The 26,310-nt window shown below is 42.2% G+C and overlaps 1 protein-coding gene across 1 annotated transcript in view; it reads right to left on the minus strand.

Annotated features, from left to right (window-relative positions):
- LOC125284340 (NACHT, LRR and PYD domains-containing protein 1 homolog) overlaps window positions 1-26,310 on the minus strand; it is a 70,590-nt gene that overhangs the window by 35,953 nt on the left and 8,327 nt on the right. The window contains exons 5-12 of the mRNA XM_048228255.1: window positions 24,018-25,734; window positions 22,281-22,364; window positions 21,690-21,857; window positions 20,253-20,336; window positions 17,547-17,693; window positions 17,253-17,411; window positions 7,325-7,447; window positions 6,635-6,737 (exon numbers count right to left, since the gene is read on the minus strand). Coding sequence (XP_048084212.1) covers window positions 6,635-6,737; window positions 7,325-7,447; window positions 17,253-17,411; window positions 17,547-17,693; window positions 20,253-20,336; window positions 21,690-21,857; window positions 22,281-22,364; window positions 24,018-25,734 — 2,585 coding nt within the window. The remainder of the gene's footprint in view (window positions 1-6,634; window positions 6,738-7,324; window positions 7,448-17,252; window positions 17,412-17,546; window positions 17,694-20,252; window positions 20,337-21,689; window positions 21,858-22,280; window positions 22,365-24,017; window positions 25,735-26,310) is intronic.

A 26,310-nucleotide genomic window follows, 5' to 3' on the forward strand; every position in this document is an offset into this window, starting at 1 on the left:
AAAAGATTCTCGTGGACGCCGCAACTGAGAGCACTTGTTGCTTTGCAGCTATGCGTGACACTGTGCGCTGTTTGAGATGCGCTATCTTGAGGCTTAACAATATCGTCCTGATCCTCTTCTTTGTCATCATCTTAATCAACCTCGAGCCATTTTATGACACCTTCTAAGAAGCTTTTGAACAGGTTATATTTGGGTTGGTACCAGTCTAAGTTATCGGCCTCCTTTTCATATGCATCTTTAGTTAATTGTTGTACAGTTGCTTGTAAACTAATAAACTCAGCGAAAAATCCATCAAACAAGTTAATTTGTTTCCTAACAGTTTCTTTGTCCTGTCCGGCTTCAATAAGACTATTGATTTCATTTCGCTTTATGCGTTAAAACATCAAGCTTCCCCCTACGTGTTGCAATTAACTTAAACAGTTCTTTTTCATCGGACAAATCCTGCTCTACAGGCTCTTCGTCGGCGGACATTTTTCAAAGATTAACTCAAAAGTTCAAACACACAAAAGATCGACAATATTTCAAAGTCAACACATCAACGAGAAGACAAACGCAAGTGAAAAGGCCCATTCAGTTTGTGGTGTAAGCACGGCTCCACGTTAAGTCATTGTATGAGCTCAGCGGCCCACTCAATTCAGCGTTTTACTCACAAACGTCCAAAGATAAAGGTTAAATCCTCAAATCCTTCCAGCGGGAAACGTGTATAATCCACAAACTTTAGGGAATGCAGCTCACAATCTTCTAAGTATCCTATAAGAGTAAATCCGTAAATCAAACTTCCCAAACGCAGGTAACTTCCAAATATTCCGATGCAGTTTCAACTTTCCAATAGCAGAAGGTTTTCAATGCTGTAGTGTCTTCCAGTAAGTCACTTCGGACGCCTCAGGGGTTTCAATAGTTTGTTTGTTCTTTATTCCAGTATTTCGTTTCGTTCGTCTCTATAAATAAACTAAATAAACTGACAAGTAACAAATACAAATACAATTGAAAACCATATGCCTGCTGGCGTTCCAACATCGAGTTCCAAAACCAACTACCCAAGGATTCCTCCTTTCTCTACCTATATGCCACTAATTGGCACAGGTGTGCAATTTAACTCCTTATGTGCCAAGGCCTTCCAAGGCCACAAGGTCATGTCACCAGCAGGGGTCATTAAATCAACTTAATCACGAGAATGTAATTAATGGCTCCTACAGGGGGTATGCCAAGTTTCGTAGAATTTCATCCATGGGGGGGGCTAAAAAAATTAGCTTATGTGTACATTTAGTGACTGTACACTCGTTGGCCTGTAAATGGCGGTGCACACATATAAACATGCACACACACAGGCACCCACATACTATCGGTATTAGAACGGCCGATACATAATTACAAATTCAATAGGATCAAAAGAAAGCCAAAATATTCATCATCATCATCATGGCTGCATTTTCAGTATTGGCGATAAGTAGTCGTTTGTCCACTAGATGGCGCATCATTGCAGTGAGACGTAATTTTGTTGGAAGTTAGGACTGTAATTTACCGCAGCGAACATCTAATAAGGACAGGACGATGTTCACATGAAGTGTAAGTGAGGATGAAGTGAGGATGTTTATCGGACATGCTTGGTTTTACTGCAGGTACGCTAATCTTGTAATATCAATAAGGACCTAGGTAATGTTACCGTTAAGCGTTGGTTGAGTGATGGAGGCCCATTTGATTGATTGCATTTGTAGAAAACTATAAAATGCGGTTATACCAAACAAATTGATAGCAGCACTGTTTGTATCTTCGACTGTCATTTATTGCACGTGCTACAAAATCATTCTGTGCAATGGAAGATTTACCAACGTTACACCGGTCTGATACAGTTTTTGCCAATACATGCGTGAGACTGAGACGCCTGTTTATTTTGTTTTAAGTTAGGTGCAGGGTGTGAGAGGGAATCGATGTGCTTTGATTCCAGCTTGGTAGTTGTAGTCTGTGAAATTAAAAGCACGTGTGTGTGAAGTATCCAAACAATGACACCTTCATTTCATTATGGCTGCTTTAGCAAAACACCTTAAGCTACTGTGTAGTGGGTCCCATTTAGAAGTGGCTACTTCATTCGCGCTTTCCTTGACTCATGGAGCTGCGTGAATGTTATTACAACTTTTCGCCACTTATATGGCAGTTTAAGTCCCGCTTGATACTATAAGGCGTGAGCCATTGGTTTCAAAGGAGATTTTATTTGTGTCGCCAGCCAGCATAGCCTATTGACAATTTATGTTGTCTACCTGTAGCTTAGGGAAGCTAACAGCTTTCTATTAGGATCTAGTTTGTTAGTTACAGTTTTGTCATAACTCCCTGATGCATTTTTGCATTTAGAATAGCCAGAGCGTGGATATCTCAATCGGAAAATTAAACAATATCGGGTGCCTATGGACTAGGCTGGGTGAACCCAGCCTGGGCCCAGTTTCCCGATAACGACGGAGACACTCTTACGAGGGTTTTCTACGATTCATCTTAATGACGTTCGCTTGGTTTTTCCGACTGTTTCCTAACATGCTCGAAGCGTGAACGCCTGCACTGCTCTTAAGATGCTCTTAAGGGAGCTGTCCACGCATTAATAGTTCTGAAATATCCTCTGATTTGACGGTGATGTCAGGTGACTGCACGTCACAGCTATTGGCCTACCATTTAAACTTCGGATCTACACATTAATTCACATCAATACGAAAATAGAAACACTTTGACATCTGCATGTAAGCATTCCAAGTAGGTTATATACCACACAGAGACATAAATAATTGTAATTGTTTTAAGATTAGATTGTTGCACCATGCAATAATTTTTCACGGTGTCAAGAACACGTTTGAAGATAAGAAAGAAGTCGAGTAAGAAAGAGAGGAAATGTGTTGGCTTAGATTTTGATGCAGTAGGCTACAGACTAAACCACATGTTGCTTTCTCTGCTTTTTACCTCATAGGCCTAATAAAATATTCACTTAGCAAAGATAATGTCAAACTATTCTGGCAACGTCTCGTTTAATAACTTGATTGCATTTTTGTCCGCTTTTCATCACATTATAATGACAATTAAATGTAGGCTATTTTGCACGCTAAAATCTGATTCATCACAGGTAAACACAATAAAGAATGGGAACGTAAATTGGATTATGTATTCTAAGTTGTAATTCCTCTGTATGTCCTGTTGGTGACCTCAGTGAGAAATATTGTTAAGACGCTCTTAGCCGGTAAACGAGTACTCTGAGCACTCGTGAGATCTATTTAGTGTTTTCAATGACGCTCTTAAGCTACACGATGGTTTCGGGAAACAGTCGGGTAAATCTTAAGACGCTTAAGTAAGAGGGACTTTACACGCTCTTAGGTTTAAGATGCTTTTCGGGAACTGGGCCCTGATCTGCCCGCTATTTATTTTTTGATTTCTTAAAAGATTGAGCTTGGTCTGGTGAAAGCCTGACTAGCCATGGACCTCAGTTACACAATGCAAGGGAACATGAATCAGCCTATATTTGCACGAACGACAACAGCTCTTCAACTTTGGCCCGTTAAAATGTGCATGAACAGTCTAGCGACGCATTTCATCAAGGCCCATTTGGACATGTCAGTTATTTGCACCACTGGTTAGATGTAAAACAGCATTTCGTTTCAGACTACTGTTACTTAATTTGTGCATTATCAATAACGTTTCAGACTACTGTTACTTAATTTGTGCATTGACAATAAAGTATTACATGAACTAAAGATTACTAAAATTTTATGTAGAAGAAGAAACATTCACAAAAAAATCCATCCATCCAAAAATGACCTTTGTTTTTGATAGCTGTTGAAAACGGCATGGAACTGACAGAGATGTTTTTATTTATAAATACATAAAAAAATAAATAAATAAATAAATAAATAAAACAAAACATTATGCTGATACCTTTTGCTTTTCCCAAATACAATGTAGCCTACAGGTGTAAGTGACCTTTCATCAATCCAGTTGCAATGGATGAACTGTGATGAACTGCCCTACTTGTGATTGTTTAGAGATTTTAAAGGTTTTATAACAATGCTACATCTTCTTTGGCTATTCTACAATCTATTCACCTTTTCAGCACCAGTAGGCTACTTTCTGTGCAGCCGCATTACACACACTCAGGCATGCCAAACAAGCATACACAAAAGTTTCAAGAGTGGGGGATGGAGTAAAATATGGAGACAAATTGAAGTGTGATTTATTTTCGCGGTACGGATGTACAGGACTGAGCGGCGGTCATATTTTGTACCGCTATGCGGTACATCTAGTTAGTAATGATTTACACTGTTGATTTGCTATCTATTTCCCTGACCATTTAGGACATACACTATGTGTTCTTTTTTGTGTGTTCATGTCCTTGTGATGTGTGTGTCTTTGTCAGCTAAGAAAAAAACAACAACAAAAACATCAACAAAAACAACAAAAAGAAAACAAATACTAACATTGTCTCTTGTCTTGTCTCGTCATCTCACTCCTGATCTGTGCCTTGCCGTGGCAAGTGAGCTTTTGAACTAAACAGGTCTTGTCTACTTGTGTTTGTGTGTCATCTGAATAATATATATGTGCCCCATACATGGAATCAGAGTGCCTACTGTATGTAGTAAATGGAAAATCTCTACAGTAAATGGCCAGCCTACCACTACATGCATTTGGTTTGTTTCTGCCATTTGTTAGTAATGATTTACACAGTTTGTTTACTACTTAGTATTTACCTGAGCATTCAGTATTGTGCAATATAGCATACAGAAGGTGAGGGACATTTTGGGGGGAAAGAAGTGGTGCATTTTATCATTCAAACATGCGACTTTTCATGAAAATTCTATAATCCAAGATGGCCGCCACCATGTGACGTCATAATATGCAAATTAGATATAAACATTTAATCCCTTCATAAACTTTGGGTCATCCTTAATATTTCTCTAATTTACAGAAAGTCTCTATCTCTTATCACGTTTAAGATATAGCCTTTTGAAATGAAGATGTCAAAATCGAACGTTTCGAAAAAAAACCTCTGGCGCCTAAAGGGTTAAAGCACATTTCTTCCGCACATTACCTTTAAAGCGCATTTCTTCCCCTCCGCACAGTACCTGTGGCAGGGTGACCGATGGCGGAGTTAGGGAAAATGCGTTTTTCTAAAAAGTCTCTTGTTTATTTTTTTTTATTTTCTCAAATATGTATATGTAAATCAGGTTTCTAGGCCAAGTATACTTGTGTATACAAGGAATTTGGTCTCTGCATTTATCCCATCCGTGAATTAGTGAACACACAGAGCACACAGTGAACACACAGTGAGGTGAAGCACACACTAACCCGGCGCAGTGAGTTGCCTGCTACAGCGGCACTCAGGGAGCAGTGAGGGGTTAGGTGCCTTGCTCAAGGGCACTTCAGCCGTTCCCACTGGTCGGGGATCGAACCGGCAACCCTCCGATTCCAAGCCCGAAGCCCTAACCAGTGGGCCACGACTGCCCCATTTGGCCATATATATATTTTTCTGATACGTGCAAATATTTGTGTCAAGATGAGCCAAAAATGCAAAACAAAAACTGTTCAAAAAGAAAAAATAAATAGGCATCAAGTTGCCAGGCTATGTCTCAAAAGACCCTGCACACTTTACCAATCGACAATTCTCCAATACAGTTCTCTCTGCACAGACTTCCCTACAACAGAGGCCATGGGGCCTAATACAGCCTTAGGCGAGCTGTAGCCCCACCTTTGCCTCATTGCTAACAAAAATCAATTAACTAAGTAATCACACAATAATAACCAAATAATAAACCAAACAACCCAACAGAAAATATACAAATACATACAAAATGTGTCCCCCACCAAAACCACATTTGCAGAGATAAAAATCCCATATTAGTGATAAACACAAAAACACCCCTGCAATAATGGTTCCCACCACCAATCACCCGCGAAACCCCTCTACTTTAACCTAATGGAACATTCCCTCGGCGTCCCCACGCGAAACCAGGAAGTTGAACCGGAGTTCGGGACGGTGGTGAGTTAACTGTGTACAGAGTTGTAATTACAAAGTTTTAAGCAATAAATGAGAAGTTTGACAGCCAGTGTGGATATTTTCATCACGTGATACCAGAAGACGTTAATACAGATGGGAGATGGAAAGGACAATGAATATAGTTTGAGTGCATGAGCACGTCACGGCTCAGTCTGTGACAGTACCTTTAAAGTAGCCTGACGAGCCAGACCCACATTAAAATGTAGGGTCTGGGCACTCACCGTTCGCAGTGCTCAGTCTGAGGGGCGGGATAATCAGTTGTCTTTCAAATTCCCTCTGCACGCAATAGGACAGCGCTATGAGTCCCATGCGTTTTCCCACCAGCGGAGCTAGTTGGCTAGTAACTTTTGCCTACTTAATAAAAGCTTAACTCGTGTCACACTGTTCGCCAACAGCAACATTATCTTATTTGTTTTCAAGTAGCAGGGAATTCAAGGCAAACCGTTGCAACTCTGCCATCAATCATTATGTTAAGCCCGCCTAACGACTCTATACACGATTTGATTGGCCTGATAGAAGTTTAATTTTTTCGAGCTCACAAGCCAACAGAGAGTTGCTAGACTAGCCGCTAGGGTGCGTCTAGATTTCTAGGCTACCTTTAAAGCACAGTACCTTTAAAGCACATTTCTTCTCATCCATTTCCACCAGAATATTACAGCGGAGCTTCCGGTCCTGTAGTCTAGTGCATGGGTCCACGGGCAGACAGCAACGTTTCCTTTCAGAGAAATAATAGCAGATAACAACCAGGAGATGTCAATCAGTCGAGTGAACAGAATGACCCCTCTGTGTAATAAAGACCCTTCGGTATGAGTGCTTGAGTGTAGGGGTGGGCATATCGATCCAAATATCGATAGTATCGATACCAACATTGGTATTGGTATCGGATCGATACCAGCGTGATGGGATCGATACTTTAATTTTAGTTCACTTTCAATATCTCTTAATTTGTTCAAAATGTTCCTGTTTCACCAAGGGCTAGCCTACAGTCATGCAAACACCATTCCTTTCACATTTTGCATGCCCGCTTTGCAATGTTATGTTGCTGAAATGTTTGTAAACTATTAACAGTGGAAATCATAAAATCATAAGTCATAGAAATTTATTCTAAATTAGTATATTGATGTTTTATTCATGTCATAAATCATGACACACTGTTCTCCCCTATATAAAAGTATATAAACTGCTTTTAGTCACAAATATCAGTATTGGTATCGGTATCGGCAATACTGGCCCTATATTTAATTGGTATCGGATCGAAACCAGATTTTACAGTATCGCACACCACTACTTGAGTGTAAATACCCGATCAGAGAGATGGTGCAGTCTGGACGCCTCTGGGCCTCCTGTAGTAAGCAGATTCCCTCCTCCAGAAGCAGGCCCCTCTCCTCCTCACCCCTGCTCGAGTCACAGATGGAGGCACCAAACCTACCAGATACAGTCAGGCTGTCAGTCCTTCAGAGGACAAGCTCAACAGAGGCAACACCACTAAACCATCTCCTAGTGTCTGCTGTTAAGTGAACCAGGGGTTCCCAACCTTTTATGTACCATGGACCGGTTTGATTCCCATTTTTGTTTTCACGGACCGGTGGGGGTGGTGTTCGGGGGTTCCATGTTCCGTGTTGTGCATGCATTACTTGAAAAGAACTAGCTCCAGTTATGTATGAACAGTGAAGGTAACGAACTCTTAAAAATGTGAAAAACGTGAACTTGAAGAAGTGAAAATTGAACAATATGAACTATGAAAATTGAACAACTTGAAGCTACATTTATCATGTGTGAACATGCTTAACAAAATATGGTAACAAAACATGGGAACTAAACGTGCATTACGAATATAATCAGTGAGAGCCCTGTGCTTGTTTCCCTGCAACAAGAAGGTTCCATCTGGGGGTGATGGAAGACAGTGACACCCTCAGTGTGTTTGAAATGTCCAGTCGATTGCGCAATTTGGTCTTAGTTGCAGTCATTGCCGAAAACCTGGCTTCGCTAGATACGTGGTGGGAAATGGTAGCAACGTTTTCAGCGCTTTTACGGCTATCTCGGGATATTCTGCTTTGGTTTTCATCCAAAAACCTGCCAGAGAGGTTTCCTCATAGCCTACACACTCTTGAAGAAGCCCTATGCAAGTCTGGTTATTCCTTCGCTGTTTCTGGGTTTTCGCCTGATTTGGGCTCGCATTTTTCACGACATAGCTCCCCCTGCAGCTTCGGTAGCAAGTGACTGCTATGCTAAACCCCCACTAGCTAGCGAGTAGCATTGTAACAAGTTCACCCAAGGGTAGGCTAGTTACAATTTCAACAGCAACAAAGCCAAGTCGGAGTCCGTTTTGCAGTCTTCTTAGAAACTACAACCTGACTACATTTTCGAGGCGCGATTGGATACTTCCGCCGAGTCACATCCGGATGTGTTCGGACGGAGACCAGAAAGTTGCATATTCGTTTTTTCCGCGGAGAAGCACTAGGGGGAGACGAAGCACCCACCAAACGACCCAAAAAGTGTTGTAGAACCATCAGAACGACTCTCAACCTGCATAATTAAGGTAATTTTTGCTAAAATTGTTGCATATGGCTTCTTTAAGACCACCGTCATTTGCAATTTCGACGAACTGCTCTTTCTCCTGCGCTGACAAGTTAGGACTATTCGATATTGACAAATGAGTTGCGGGACCCACTCATTGGTTTGCCGTGGATCTTTGGAGGATGGGAAGTAACAGCCAAACTCATTTGAAAGTGCAACAAGGTGATCGCAAGACCAGCTGCGAGAAAAAGGCCCTGCCTCAGTCTCTCCCAAAACCCCCACTACTGTTTGGAACATATCAAATACACCCGATCCACTTTCGTCGTACCCACAAATCAAGCTTGGCTTTAAATGCAGCGACTTTATCTGCCAGTTTAAAGACAGTCGCCATTCTCCCCTGCAGTGACAGGTTGAGGTCATTAAGCAACCCGAATATGTCACACAGGTAAGCGAAGTTTTGACACCCAGCCCTCATCACTAAAATATGCAGCTAACGGTGACTTTTTCTGTAAGAAATCTCTGCAGCTGCTCTCACAACTCAAACACTCTGGCCAGTGACCTGCAACCAACCAACTTGGATGGCGTGCCACGGTGACCCATTCACCCTCTCTAACAACTGTGCCTCAATATCCTCTGACATATCATCAATTAAGCCTATGGACAGTGCTTGCAGAAAGCGGTACCTGAGCTATTTTTTTTAGCTGCAGCCTCCCAAGGAGTTCATTGCACATGCCTTTACCAGCAGGCAGAATTAACTCTTCCCCAATAGTAAAGGGCTTCTTAGATTTAGCAATCCGACTAGCCACTATGAGGGCTTTTAGCTTGCCAATGCGTTCACCGATGTGGTAGTAAAAAAAAAAACACACTAGTTTTTTGTTCTTCTTGCTTTCGCGTTTCTTACGCTCAAAGAACTCAAGGTGTTTGTCTTTAAGTGTAGGATGCTTGGACTCTAGATGTCGAATTAGCTTTGATGGTTTCATTGCTTCGTTTGACAACTTATCGCCAAATACCACACATAAAGGACTTGGTGCATGCGAGTCACCGGTCTCTGAAACCATATTTTAAATATGACTTCGTCATATTTCCTATTGAATGACCCCTTCTTTTCTTTGAGGTATCTGGCTCACCATCGTCAGTGGGTATTATTGCGAATGTGACATTATTGCGAATTAAATTGAGTTTATTTAGTTTGCATGCATTTTTTTTAAAACTCTTGTCGTAGGCTACGGCCCGGTTAGGCCCGGTGGTTGGGGACCGCTGCACTAAACTACATCACTCAGATCCTGCAACTGTTAAAGCTGCAGTTGGCAAGATCATATTCACTGTTCATTTTTATATTTAGTTTTTGATCATATTCACTGAAACCGACACTATGCTCTGACAGAACAACATAAATCAGCCGGTTAAAAAAAAAAAAAAAAACACACTTCTACCTCCACCTAGAGCCATAGCAAAAATCCATAGCTCCTGGTTCTTCTGGTCCAATCAGAGCAGGGCTGTGTGAGATCTGACTGTCAATCACAGTCTGGTGTGCACTGACGAGCACAAACTCGATGAGAGGGTGCTCGGTGGTAGTGGGGGAAGGGCATAAGAGTTGTAAACATTCAAAATTTTGGCTAAGTCCCATCAATCTGTCAGATTTGCCAACTGCAGCTTTAAGTGTGTTGTCATATCCACTAAACTACACCCAGGGTTGGGTAGTAATGGATTACATGTAATCTGTAGTCAGTAATGGATTACATTTCAGAGTAATCTGACCCAACCCTGACTAAACCACTCAGATCCTACAACTGTTAAGTGTGTTGTTATACTGGTTAAGGCCTCGGGCTTGGAACCGAAGGGTTGCCGATTCGATCCCTGAACAGTAGGAAAAATGTGGGCGGGAGAAGGGGTTGAGCTCTGCTCTCCCATGCCCACATCCACGGCTGAAGTGCCCTTGAGCAAGGCACCTAACTCCTCACTGCTCCACTGTAGCAAGGCAGCTCACTGCTCCGGGTTAGTATGTGCTTCACCTCACTGTGTGCTCATTGTGTGCTCTGTGTGTTCACTAATTCACGGATGGGATAAATGCAGAGACCAAGTTTCTTGTATACGCAAGTATACTTGGCCTAGAAATCCGATTTTACTACACTAAACCACACAGATCCTACAACACTGTATTTCAGCTGTTTCAGGGCTGCGCACAGGACGAAGCGGAGCGGCATCTTGCACTCTATGCCCCTCACCACCGGACCTGAGGATGCCAGAATAAAAGAACCTTAACGGAGAAATCCGGCCAATTTTAACACGGAGCTCAGTTGGTCATGTTCACAGAATACTGTTGGTAAAAAATAACGTGAAAAAACTGGTGCTGTCTGACGTGAGTTAGCCGGCTAGCGGCTAAAACAGCCAAAGTGCCAACAAGCTGTGCTATGAGGGCGTGTTCTGAACTGTAGCTTTGTGCCTCCTAACAGACTCAAAATGTGACAGCATGAACAGGGTCCTCACATGACGCCACTGTGCGTGTTCAACCCAATAATTGTGAGGGAACAGTATAAATCTTGTGTTTGTCAGCCTACCGTAATTTCCCAACTATTAGCCGCGGCTTATACAATGATTTTGCAAACTTTCTTCAGCTATGAGGTTAATACACGGGGGCAGTTAATATGGTATTAATATGTTTTTTTTAGGGCTGCCAATCGATTAAAAAATGTAATCAAATTAATTAAATACTCCGTGATTAATTAATCTAAATTAATCACATATTTTTGCCGTGAAAGTATTTTAAATATTTAAATTCAAATGAATCATTGAATAATCAACATTAGTGACATTAAAGTTCAAAAACTATTTTATTATTATTTTCACTGTTCAAATAATGGCCATAATAATCTATGATATGACCTAATATGCTGAGGAAATACATTTTGTGTTTTTTTTCACATACAAGGCATTTCAGGCCACAGATATAACCTAGGGGACATTATGAAAATAAATTAACACCCCCCTCAATGTCAATGTAACCTGCGTTGTGTTGAACCTGCGCGATTCAGCCCTGCACACGCACGGACTCAAACCCGCGAACAGCAGCAACTCGAATCGGGAGGCGAGCACGCTAACAATTGAGCCAATAGCCCAGGCTCGCATGCCAGCAGCACTCTTGAGGCGTCGGGGAGTGAGGTTTACCAACGTTCCACAAGCACAGCTAAGCTAGCTAGCATCTGTTACACTAACACTATTTCTTTGCATTGATGTGCGACTTTAGAGTTGACAAACTCCGGTGATATGCAAATTCCTTGCTGCCGACATTGCAGAAGACTTTATTTTAATCAACTCTTTATTTTTATCAACACCATCAGGCCGTTTTTTAAAAGTAATTGTTCCAATCAATGATCTAGGCAGCACATTTTCTTCTCTCTCCTTCATTTTACAGTCTAATGGTTACTGACTAGACCGGCTCGGGGTCAAAGGTCATACGGAATCGATTAATCTGCACTATTTTTTTTAATCAGTTATTTTTTCTCAAATTAATTAATCGAAATGAATCAGTTATTTTGACAGCCCTAGTTTTTTTATTATTTGCATAAAACACTTATACACAATGTGGCTAATACACAGGAAACTAGATGTACCGCATAGCGGTACAAAATATGACCGCCGCTCAGTCCTGTACATCCGTTCCGCGAAAATAAATCACACTTCAATTTGTCTCCATATTTTACTCCATCCCCCACTCTTGAAACTTTTTTGTATGCTTGTTTGGCATGCCTGAGTGTGTGTGTGCGGCTGCACAGAAAGTAGCCTACTGGTGCTGAAAAGGTGAATAGATTGTAGAATAGCCAAAGAAGATGTAGCATTGTTATAAAACCTTTAAAATCTCTAAACAATCACAAGTAGGGCAGTTCATCACAGTTCATCCATTGCAACTGGATTGATGAAAGGTCACTTACACCTGTAGGCTACATTGTATTTGGGAAAAGCAAAAGGTATCAGCATAATGTTATTTTTTTTTTTTATGTATTTATAAACAAAAACATCTCTGTCAGTTCCATGCCGTTTTCAACAGCTATCAAAAACAAAGGTCATTTTTGGATGGATGGATTTTTTATGAATGTTTCTTCTTCTACATAAGATTTTAGTCATCTTTAGTTCATGTAATACTTTATTGTCAATGCACAAATTAAGTAACAGTAGTCTGAAACGTTATTGTTAATGCACAAATTAAGTAACAGTAGCCTAGTCTGAAACGAAATGCTGTTTTACATCTAACCAGTGGTGCAAATAACTGACATGTCCAAATGGGCCTTGATGAAATCGTCACTAGACTGTTCATACACATTTTAACGGGCCAAAGTTGAAGAGCTTTTGTCCGTTATTGTTAGCGGCAAATATAGGCTGATTCATGTTCCCTTGCATTGTTTAACTGAGGTCCATGGCTAGTCTGGCTTTCATCAGACCAAGCTCAATCTTTTAAGAAATCAAAAAATAAATAGCGGGCAGATCAGGCTGGGTTCACCCAGCCTAGTCCATAGGCACCCGATATTGTTTAATTTTCGAATGAGATATACACGCTCTGGCTATTCTAAATGCAAAAATGCATCAGGGAGTTATGACAAAACGGTAACTAACAAACTAGATCCTAATAGAAAGCTGTTAGCTTCCCTAAGCTACAGGTAGGATTATAAGGTAGGCCTATTTACAACATAAATTGTCAATAGGCTATGCTGGCGACACAAATAAAATCTCCTTTGAAACCAATGGCTTACGCCTTACAGTATCAAGCGGACTTAAACTGTCATATCGTGGCGAAAAGTTGTAATAACATTCACGCAGCTCCATGAGTCAAGGAAAGCGCGAATGAAGTAGCCACTTCTAAATGGGACCCACTACACAGTAGCTTAAGGTGTGTTGCTAAAGCAGCCATAATGAAATGAAGGTGTCATTGTTTGGATACTTCACACACGTGCTTTTAATTTCACAGACTACAACTACCAAGCTGGAATCAAAGCACATCGATTCCCCTCTCACACCCTGCACGCACTTAAAACAAAATAAACAGGCGTCTCAGTCTCACGCATGTATAGGCAAAACTGTATCAGACCGGTGTAACGTTGGTAAATCTTCCATTGCACAGAATGATTTTGTAGCACGTGCAATAAATGACAGTCGAAATATACAAACAGTGCTGCTATACATTTGCTTGGTATAACCGCATTTATAGTTTTCTACAAATGCAATCAATCAAATGCCTCCATCACTCAACCAACGCTAACGGTAACATTACCTAGGTCCTTTTTACTTTTATTACAAGATTAACGCATCTGCAGTAAAAACCAAGCATGTCCGATAAACATCCTCAGATTTATTTCGCTTCAAGAAGAAATGGGAATTACACTTCATGTGAACATCGTCCCTATCCTTATTAGATGTTCGCTGCGGTAAATTACAGTCCTTGTAGGAAGCGTCCATTGTTTTTTTCCAACCCACTTTTAACTTCCAACAAAATTACGTCTCACTGCAACGATCATTCATCTAGTGGACAAACGACTACTTCTAGCCATTACTGAAAATGCAGCCATGATGATGATGAATATTTATTTTGGCTTTCTTTTAATCCTACTGAATTTGTAATTATGTATCGGCCGTTCTAATACCGATAGTATGTGGGTGCCTGTGTGTGTGCATGTGTATATGTGTGCACCGCCATTTACAGGCCAATGAGTGTACAGTCACTAAATGTACACATAACCTAATTTTTTTAGACCCCCCCATGGATGAAATTCTACGAAACTTGGCATAACCCCAGAGAATGCCAGGTCAATCATACACATAAAATTTGGTGCAGTTCTGAACATCTTAACTGAAGATAGGGGCGATTAAAGCAGAATAATATTGCATTTTCATTTTCATTTTCATACCATAAAAGATTCTTCATCCTCAGTGCCACGGTTCAGGTAGTTGTTTAGGAAAAACTGTTTTTTTTTTTCGGTTCAGGGGGCCCAGCACGGGTGGGGGGTGGTGGTGGTCCCCGGGGACGATGTGCGTGCTTGTGTGTTTGCCTGCGTATGTGTGTTTGTGCATGTGCATGCATGCGTACATATGTCTACTGTGTGAGTATGTGTCATAATGTGATGATTACTGTAAATGTATGTGTGTGCGTGTGTATCTGTTTATGCACATGTGTGCACATGGAATGGGCTAACATGACCCCTGGAGGCAAACATACGGAAAAAATTGGTCATCCTAGGCCCTACAGTTCTCAAGATATTCACAGAGAACTGTGTCTGCCCTACCCTCCTTTCGGGGTCCAGTCCAGCGGGGCAGACAAAACAGATCAAAACGAAGAATGACGGTTCCATGCTATCCATGTGGGGGTACATGCCCACCAAGTTTTGTGTACCCGGTCTTTCAGTGTCCCGGGAATCCTTGTTGGTGTATGCGCCACTAAATGTACACATAAATTATTTTATTGTAAGGCCCCCATGAACGAAAAGTACACAAAACTTGGCATGCATTCGAGGGTGTCATAATGATCCTACACTTTTAATTTAGGTGCAGTTTTGACCTTGTCAGCCAGAGATATTGTGATGAAAAAACCTAATTTTTTTTTTTAATTTTTTAACTAGGTGGCGCTATACATGAAATAAGTGGTAATGGGATGGGTTGACATGCCCCTTAAGACCAACATACATAAAAAAAGTGGACCTCCTAGGCCCCTCACGGTTCTCGAGATATTCACAGAAAACTGTCTCCGCCACCTACAGGCCAGTTGGTGTATAGTAACATAAATTAATTTATTGTGTGGCCCCCCATGAACGAATTCCACAAAACTTGGCGTGCATACAGAGGGTGTCATAATGATCCTACACTTCCAATTTCGTGCAGTTTTGACTATGTTAGGTCACAGATACCTTCAATTACAACACCTCATTTTTACTTTTTTTGTTTAACTAGGTGGCTATACATGAAATGAGTGGTTATGGAATGGGTTGACATGGCCCCTTGAGATCAACATACAAAAAAAAAATGGTCCTCCTAAACCCTACGGTTTTCGAGATATTCACAGAAAAAAACGATGGTTCCATGCTATCCATGTGGGGTTACATGCCCACCAAGTTTCGTGTACCCCGGTCTTTCAGTGTCCCGGGAATCATTGACGGAAATTTGGGCATGCGAAAAAGAAAAATAAATAAATAAATAAATAAATAAAAAAAAAATAAAAAATCTGACTAAACCTATATGACGCGCTTAGCTCTTGCGGTCATAATTACTGTACCTGTTTTGTGGATCATATGGGCTTACTGCATACTAACCCATGTGGATCATATGGGCTTATTGCACACTAACCCATGTAGATCATATGCAGGGCTCTACACAAACATTTTTTTCCAGGAGCACTTGTGCGCCCAAGTTAAAAAATGTAGGAGCACAGACAAAAATTTGGGCGCACAGTCACTTCTGTACTTAACTTACACATAATCTAACATTACACTGCAGCTAACAGTTAAACATGCCAGTGCACCAATTGCAAATATTAAGAATGACTGACAACATTTAGGCTACAGGAAACAGGATTTTAAAGATCAGTGCCTACTTTATTTTCAGTCTGTTCTATTTTCCTACATTTTGTTAATGTAAAATAATTAAATACATTGCCATATTGGCATTTAGCCTGTATATCAAGTATCCTGCCAAATGTAGGCTAATTTATTTATTTGTGAATCCATCTGTAGCTAATCCAAATATGCCCATGGTGACCTATCTGACTGCATACTGCCTAATACTACTACTAAAACAGTCCATTTTCTCTTCCACAAACCCAACATAGGCTATCAAGGATATATATATTTTTTTTTATCCTTTTTTTTTAATATAGGCAGCCTTGATAGATATTTAGATATTTTAATATATCTGCATTGATGGGGGCAGGAGGCAAACGTTAGGTAGGCAAACTTTAGTTTTGCACTTCAGCTTGTATTCGGTGTAAACAACCAAGCATGCGTGGAAGCCTGGAGTTGTCAGCGTTCTAACTTTGAATAAAATGGGAATAATACGGGAGGCTACTTTTGTGCCTGTTCGCTACAGCTATATTTTGCATATTGCAGCCAATACGTCAGCTGGGCTAAAAGGCATAATAGGTTACCTTTCCTTCTCTCACTGCACCCTCAGAATCTCATCCTTTTCCTCCTATATCCGATGAATTCGGTGGATAGAAGAACTAATTTCTTCAATCTTTGCATCTTAGCTGGCTAGTCTAACTTTCCGCTTTTTCTGCGCGCTCTTGGATTTGATAGAAGCGACTACTAGCGAGTCACAACGCGAAACTGCTAACGTTGATGGGAGGTGTAGTTTTTATGCTGCATTCGCGACGTGATTCTATGGTTTGCACAGTAATGTTTCTCGATGTTGCGGTGTATTTTGTAGACAAACATTGACATAGTTAGAAGTCATTCGCACCAGTGCGCCTAAATATTTTTTTGCACTCGCACGGCATCATATTTACTCACATGTGCGAGTGAAATGGGCGCACTGTAGAGCCCTGATATGGGCTTACTGCACTAACCCATGTAGATCATATGGACTTACTGCGCACTAACCCATGTAGATCATATGGACTTATTGCACACTAACCCATGTAGATCATATGGGCTTACTGCACTAACCCATGTAGATCATATGGGCTTACTGCGCACTAACCCATGTAGATCATATGGGCTTACTGTATTGCACTTACTGGACTTCCCTTAACTGGGGGCAGGTGTGGATGAGGGTGAGGATCCTATTGGCCCAGATCTCAGTCAGGCAGCCCGTCAACAGAGTCACCTTCATCAGATCAGGCAGAGAGGACAGATGCGCCATTAGAGCATCCACACACTCGTCATACTCTGGACTGCTGCAGTATGTAGCACACACACACACACACACACAAACACAGAGTCATTTTCACAGGAATATACACAAGACCTGCACTACAATTTAGTTAATAGTTAATAAATATTCAAGACGGAAACCGAGAGAAAAGACTCACTTCTCTGCTGAATGTGTCAGCTGGTGAAACATGTGGAGGGTCTCCCTCAGCTTGGTGCTGGAGAGCTCTGAGGAGAGATGAAGCGCCAGCTGCAGTCCTGAGGTTTCTGATTCAGGGGAAGAATCTCCATAGTGGGCGATCCCTAAGCTGAAACCCAGCAAAGGGAAGGAATGTAAGATTTTTTTTTTAAAGTATATTTTTTGGGCTTTTTGCCTTTATTTGTATAGGACAGTGAAGAGTGAGACAGGAAGTAAGTGGGAGAGAGAGATGGGGTGGGACCGGGATATGACCGCAGGATTCAAACCTGGGTCCCCGTGGGCACTTGGACCCGTATATGGTATGAGCACTGTAGCCTGTTGTGCCACAGCGCCCCCCAGGAAGGAATGTAAGATTGACCATTTTCATGCTCGCTAGTCGCTACTCCACTGTATATATGCACTCAGTGCTTGAAGTGGAGACAAAAAGGTGCTGGTACTCATCATTCACATGTATCGTACGGTGTATCGATGTCAGCGAATGTATCAGCTGGTATCCAGACATCAAATAGGCCATTATAGTCTTCATTTTTACAGTGAATTAAAGATACTAAGACATATTGGTGATGCACAGTGTGCTTGCTGCTTAGTGCCAACTGAAAAGGGCTGAAAAAGCTTCACTTTTGACGCTTCAAGGTAAATCTTGCCTTTGTTCAGGGCAGAGGCAGGGATCTTGGGCTCAAAAAGGTTGGTGACCACTGCAGAAAGTAATGCACTGATAAGGCATGGCCTGAAGATGGTCTGCGCCGATTTTTGTGAAGATCAGATGAAATTTGTGAAATTTGTTGACCTCCTAATGGGGTCATGAGTCAATAGGCCCGTTCGAGATGAACTGCGGCTGACTTTGGCTGACTTTCTACGTCAACGTGATCTTCAAAGGCAAGCCGGGAGGAGCTACAACAGAAGGCAGCTTATCCCGGACAGACCGGCTACAGTCTGCCTGACGTGAATCGCGGGGGACATTACGGGAGATATCGTGGAATTTTGTGTGCAATAAATACAGTATAACTGTACTGTTCTCATCTAGCATGAAACAGCAAGTTAAACTTAGCCTGGCTAGCGCCACCACTTCTCAATGAGACGTGGTCTGGGAACCAAACGTTCATTTTCTCGTATTTGAAAAAAATGCCCAGATCCGTTTATTGGGTGCCACGGATGTCTATCAAATGCGTCTGTGCATAGCTCATCATCGTCTTGCTTTCCCCCCTGTTCTGTGATTGGTTCCCTATCTGAGGCAAAAATTAGGGCGGTAGTTTCCAGGCTGCCTTAGCAGCGTGAATCAAATCTCGCGCAAGGCAGCATGGGAACAGCCAGGCTAAGTTAAACTCGTTTCCTCATTATCTTCCCCAAGGAACAGGCAGAGTGTCGTTTTTGGATGAATTTAATCAAGAAAAGGTAAAACTACAATAAATACAAATTACACAGGTAAGTATAACATGCTACAAATTATAGGATAATTTCTTTCTTTTATAGGTTATGCTAATCTTTCAGCCTTTCAGGTAAGTATACTTCTAATTAACCAAATCAAATAGTCACATAAAATATCTAACCTTTCTTTTCTATTTTCTTACAGGTTTATCAATAAACTTACTGGCTTTGCCGCAAGAAAACACCAGGATTAGATGTGCAGGGCAAACATCACTTCCATCTGCTGTGTCATTACATGTGCCTCTTCTCTCTCTAGTCAAACTAAAATGGCTGCCTTCTTTTTACCTTAACAGGAACTAGAGATCACAGGTCAAATAACAAAGTCTTCAACTTAAGAGTCCTTTTTACAAAATACAAGTTTTCCTTCCCCTTATATTACAATAACTTTCATTCTTACTCCTTAAAATAAACATGATGACTGGTGAAATAAATTGCTATGATGTAGTTTAAATAAACCACTGTTGTCATACAGTTAACAAGCCTGCATTGAAGCATATACATTCAATATCAAGTGTTTTCCATGTGTGTCTATCTATTTAACCAATAGCATAAAATAACAGAATATCCAAACGTTTTCAGTAGGCTAGCCTACCATTGTTGCAGAAATCACATATAAGAAGCTATCCCTTCAATTTCTATTAATTTTCGCATATTCCAACATAAGGAAGCAGCATGAGAAACCTGTCAAAATCGTCATGGGGAGATTCCTTCCAAACAATCCTATCACATCTTTGAACTGACGTCATGAGGGTGGGTTTCAGCTTGTGCAGTCCGTAGAAAGACCACTGCAAGAACTGGATGCAGGTGAAGACCACCGCAATAACGAACAAGCCTAATGTACCAAGTTTGGTTTTGATACATGATATGAGCTCACTTCCTGTTTGGCGGCTTTGCCACCAATTTCAATAGGCTGTCACGGGTAAACACTTTTGGCTCCAGAAAGTAATGCCTTTGTAAGACATGGTCTGAAGATAATGTGTGTCAAGTTTGGTGACGATCGGACAACATTTGTAACCTGTAAAAATTGAGTTTGATTTTCGCCAAAATCCAACATGGGGGAAAATCCATCATGTCGAGGTGCCGATATGAAACTTGGTGAAATGAATCATGGGACTTTTCCCAGTCTGCCAAATTTCACAACTTTTTACCTGACGGTTCTATGGGCTGCCATTAATTAAATTTTGGTATTTTGCACAACCCTGGTGTGTGTGTGTGTGTGTGTGTGTGTGTGAAACGGACTTACACAGAATTGTCCTGATCTCGACCCAGTATAACACCTGAGCACAGACTCTGTCCATCTGGTCCCGTCTCCTCAGATAGGCATACCCTGCCATACATAACACTGGGTGAGGCACAACACAGTACACACACACACACACACACACACACACACACACACACACAGCCTGCTGCCATACATAACACTGGGTGAGGCACAACACAGTACACACACACACACACACACACACACACACACACACACACACAGCCTGCTGCCATACTTAACACTGGGTGAGGCACAACACAGTACACGTACACACACACACACACACACACACACACACACACACACACACAGCCTGCTGCCATACACACACACACAAACACACACACACACACAGCCTGCTGCCATACATAACACTGGGTGAGGCAAAACACAGTACACACACACACACACACACACACACACACATAGCCTGCTGCCATACACAACCTGCGATTCCCTTGTCCATTGTGACATGTGAAATGATGTCACTTCCTCGTGAGACTGCGTTTTTTTTTTTTTTTTTTTTCAAACACCAACGGATAAACTACACATTCCACAATATTCCACGAACATCATAACAAGCAAAACAAGGCAAGAAATTGTTAATAGAAAACAATATCAACATTTTAGAGTGGCCCATCCTGAGTCCAGACCTCAATCTGTCAAAAAATTGAGCACAAGGCCAGAGTGATGGGGAAAGGAAACCCAGATTGCTGCTAAAACGGTGCGGTCTAGAATCATTGTGGAGACATGGAGAGGCTTGGTAGGTATTATAAGACCCATTTTGAGAGATGTGATGGCAAATAAAGATGTTTCCGCTGACTATTTAAAAAGGGTATGAATAATTTGAAACACCATTTTTCATAAAAAATTTACAAAAATTAAAATTCTTCTTTTTCTGATTCCATGTTTCTACCACATTGTCTTTTGGCATGTGTCAGTTTAATTTTCAGTCAGAACAAACATATTGATAAAAAGAAAATCACACACACACACACACACACACACACACACACACACACACACACACACACACACACACACACACAGATATCTTGGGTATTTTGGAGTATGCATCGAAACTGGGTGGCAGCGCACAGCACACACATTTGTTGCACAAAGGTTTCAGCAAAGCAGGCGTAATCCAGACTGGTTAAACAGCGAGAAACAGTGCTTGTGAATGCATGATACTGTTCAGTTGTGGCCAGCGTAAATTATGTTAGAGAGGCGGAACGTGAGGTTCAGGTTTGGTAAACAGAACGTAAAAAGGAAAGGCGCAACATGCAGTTTGTGCAGACTGTAGATGCCAAAGTTTATGCCGCAGTTTATGCCATGTTCGTAAATGTAAGGACATACATAGACTTCTCCAATAATACACAAACAGAGAGCTATAGATATTATGGCATCACATACACCACCACATGGCCCTTCATCTGTGTCCTGCTGAACTGCAGGAGCCTCTCAGCAGTGGAGAAGGAGATGGTCCTCACGGACAGCATAACTGCACCGACACACTTCTGCCTTGAGAGGGCGCTCAGGAGCTGCTGCACACTCTCCTCTGACAGACTGCTGTGGTCTACACTGTTGGGTAGAGCCCACAAAACACACACACATTTTAGTCTTACGTATGATTATGTTGTCATGGGGATGAATAATAGAACTCAGCAGATGTAAACAACTCTGTTGAAATGAAGATCTCGAGGGGCATAACTTCCTGTGTCTGCTGCAGGGTTGCTGATAAGGACCCAAATCTTAGCCCATCCAAGAGATCCTGATCTCCTTATATGGGCAAAGATGGCAACTTTTGGTCGTTTTTGAAGGCGAACTTCAAAGGTCTATGAGGTGCCCTAAGCAGACTTGCTTTATGGTGGCCTGACTTGGCTTGGCTTGACCTGACTTGGCTTGACTTGCTTACAAAATCATTTACATTACACTGCAGCCTAATGTAAGAAGCCCCATATTTTGGAATTGTAGACGCATCATTGGGGATGAGAATGGGCTTACTACAGTTGGTGCAAGAGCTTGTCCTTCCCGAGCGCCGAGATCAGAACATCTACATCCTCATCAGATAGGTCCTGCACAGCCAACCTTCACACACAGACATACTGAATCAGAATTCCTGGAACTGAAAGTTGGATGATTTGTGCACAGTATCGACAGAGATAGTGGATAAATGTCCAGAGACAAAGTAATGATGGTGGTAGCTGGCATTACAAACACAGAAGTCTGCAGAGTAATGGACCTCTGAAGTTCGCCTACAAAAAAGCAGCCATCTTTGACATCCGGTATCTGGCGATTTTTCCTATGGGAAAATAACATGGGGATTTTGAATTATCGCATCTTTTAAACTCTCGTGGGGATGAAAAAGTCTGAAATGCAGACGTTTTCCTGAACACACTTTGTCCTCTGCCTTCGAGTGGATACTGTGATCTCCGGTACATGAAGGCGGCACACTTAGATTATTGCTTCCCTAGAGCTAACTTGCAATGCAACTTGCCATAGGTAGTTAGGTTCAATTAACAACCGGATCTCCTTATATGGGCAAAGATGGCCGTTTTGGTTCTTTTTTGTAGGCGAACTTCAGAGGTCTATGATGGTGACAGAGTGGCACACACACACACACACACACTGTTGCAATTCGTTTTCTTCCAATGCATTAACTGACTAGAGCACAGTTAATGCATCAGTTGTGCTATTACATGGCCCCTGACATGCTAATGAGATCCAGCAACACGGGCTAATGAGATCCAACACATGCTAATGAGATCCAGCAACACATGCTAATGAGATCCAGCAACACATGCTAATGAGATCCAACACATGCTAATGAGATCCAACACATGCTAATGAGATCCAGCAACGCATGCTAATGAGATCCAACACATGCTAATGAGATCCAGCAACGCATGCTAATGAGATCCAACACATGCTAATGAGATCCAGCAACACATGCTAATGAGATCCAACACATGCTAATGAGATCCAGCAACACATGCTAATGAGATCCAACACATGCTAATGAGATCCAGCAACACATGCTTTTGGACTGCCATGATATCTGCCACCAACACCACAATCACAATTTACACAATCACGATAGTGCCAACTCATCAAGTTTAAAGACATTAAATTGTGCCCCCCAAAATAGTTCCAAACATGCTTGTCTAAGATTTGTAACCAACAAGACTCACACGTTTGGTTACCAGTGCTGTGGACTGAGAGGCACCAGAGGGGCAAATATACAGGTCCACTTACCCCAGCTCCAGTTACGCAGCTCGTCACACCTGCTCAGCTCCAGTTACCCTAGCTACTCTTACCCCAGCTCCTCACACCTGCTCAGCTCCAGTTACCCAGCTCCTCACACCTGCTCAGCTCCAGTTACCCCAGCTCCACTTACCCCAGCTCCTCACACCTGCTCAGCTCCAGTTACCCCAGCTGATCTTACCCCAGCTCCTCACACCTGCTCAGCTCCAGTTACCCCAGCTGATCTTACCCCAGCTCCTCACACCTGCTCAGCTCCAGTTACCCAGCTCCTCACACCTGCTCAGCTCCAGTTACCCCAGCTGCTCTTACCCCAGCTGATCTTACCCCAGCTCCTCACACCTGCTCAGCTGCTCTTACCCCAGCTACACCTACCCCAGCTGCTCTTACCCCAGCTACACCTACCCCAGTTGCTCTTACCCCAGCTACACCTACCCCAGCTGCTCTTACCCCAGCTACACCTACCCCAGCTGATCTTACCCCAGCTCCTCACACCTGCTCAGTGCAGGCTGCAGCATCCTCAGCTTGTCTGCTGTTATGTTGCACTTTTCGAGATTCAGGCTTCTGATGGTCGGGCAGCACTGCAGGCAGTAGAGCAGCACCCAGCAGTCTGTCCTCGTCAGGGGAATGGAGTAAAAATTCATCACACCCCAAGCCTCCATGGCTCTGCGCACAAATGGAGTTTCCTCATGGTTGTCCTCGCATGGCTTTCCCTCATGGAGCTCATAGAGACAGTGGAGTATGAAGAGGGTCATGCCAGCCTTCATAGAGTCCGAATTCCTTTTGATGAGTCCAAGCATCCACTCTTCTAGCTGCCTTCGAATGGAGGATGGGGAAGGCAGTTTGAGATGCTCTAAGTCCTGCATGACTTCTCTATTTGAGAGGCCAAACAGAAACTGAATGACAGGTAGGAGATGCGATTTCATTTCATCCCCTTGGAAAGATTTGAGCAGCTCTTCGACTTTCTCCTCATTCTGGTCAAAGGTGTAGTAGAGTGCAGTGAAGAACTCCTGGAAACTCAGATGCATGAAACTGAACATTTCTTTCTTTCGGACTTTCTTCTTCAGGAGGAATTTGCACAGGAAGGGAACACTTGCTAGATCTGAGATTTTACTTTCCACACTCTCTTTCTCAAACAGGACTCGCTGCTCCAGCATCCCTCTCTCTGCCAGCTGGCCCAGGCTCCTCAGCAGAGTGGGGACAGGCTGACTTAAACCCTGGCAGTGGTGCTTGAGCAGAGTGGACACAAAGTCCACAAATATGGAGGTGGTTGTTTCCAGGTCATTATTCATTTCAGAATTTTCTTTCAACTGATCCCTGAAAACTGTGCACACAATCCAGCATAAGACTGGAATGGAGCAGGAAGTGAAGAGTGTTTCGTTTGCCTTTACTCTGCTCAATGCCTTCTCTGCTACCTGCTTATCTTGACAGAACTTCTCAAAGTACTTCTGCACCCCCCTCTCAGAGAAACCCAGAGTCTCAGTGTAACGCTGAGGGCGTTTGAGCAATTTGCTCAGCGTGTCTGCAGCAGTGGGCCTGGTGGTGACCAGCAGGAAGCAATTAGAAAGGATTAACCCCTTCAACAGAGCACTCAGAATGCCCTTAACAGGAGCTGGTGTGAAATGGTCTGTCACAGATGAGTTATTGATTTCACTCATTGTGAATTGCAGTTCATCAAATCCATCTATGAGGACGAGTACCTTCTGTGGTGAGTCCTTTAGCTTCTGTGAGATCAGTGGGGTAAATGTCTGACTGCAGCTCACAAAATCTATCACACATCTTTGTACAGTAACATGGTTCAGCTCTTTACATCTCAAATGTAAAATAAGTTCAAATCGATCCTGGTAGAGGTTGCCTGATGCCCAGTCCAACATGATCTTCTGTAACGTAAAGGATTTGCCATGTCCAGAGTGGCCCTGAAGAATGACTGCTTTAGGAACATCTCGACCATCAGGCCTGAATAACTGGTCCACAGTGGTGCTTTGGTATGTCTCTCTGGCACTGAAGAAACTTTCCCCTCTGAAAGAGATCTCCCTTTTTTTCTGTTCCTCCTCACCGTGTTTCTGGACTATCAGCAGGTCAGTGTAGCGGTCAGTCAATGCCACATCTTCACATGGGAGTGAGTTGTACTCTTGCACTCTCTCATACTGTGAGCAGATCCACTTCTTATAATCAGAGGTCATTTGGATCAGGTCTGCTACATAATCAAAAGCGACATGTACGTTACTAAACACACAAGCATCTGATACAGCAGCAAGGACTTACTTTGACAAAATGAATATGGACAAAAGCTACTAATGTTTTCTATTAGCAGTAGCTTATTCCCATAGCTGATCCGCACCCAAAACAGCTTAATAAGTTTCATACTGTATGAGCTTTAAGGCCCCAAAACAGCTTAATAAGTTTCATATGTGCCCAAAACAGCTTAATAAGTTTCATATGAGCTTTAAGGCCCCAAAACAGCTTAATACGTTTCATATGAGCTTTAAGGCCCCTTTCATCTCCTTCTCCTTCTCTTTTTGTAGACTGTGAATTTGATTTGATAGGAACGAACTTTACCAGTTGACTGTGTTATCAGGTATATGACTATTTTCCTTGAACTTTTTGGAGAGCTACTCAGAAACATGTGGCGACCCTTAGTTTAATAACTACTGCTCTACAGGTAGGGAGTGTGTGTGTGTGTGTGTGCGTGAGCATAGGTGTGTGTGTGTGTGTGAGTATAGGCGTGTGTGGCGACACTGAGTTTAAGAACTACTGCATTACAGGTAGGGAG

Source organism: Alosa alosa, chromosome 19 (genome assembly GCF_017589495.1).
Source record: "Alosa alosa isolate M-15738 ecotype Scorff River chromosome 19, AALO_Geno_1.1, whole genome shotgun sequence".
In the NCBI taxonomy this organism is placed as follows: Eukaryota; Metazoa; Chordata; class Actinopteri; order Clupeiformes; family Clupeidae; genus Alosa; species Alosa alosa.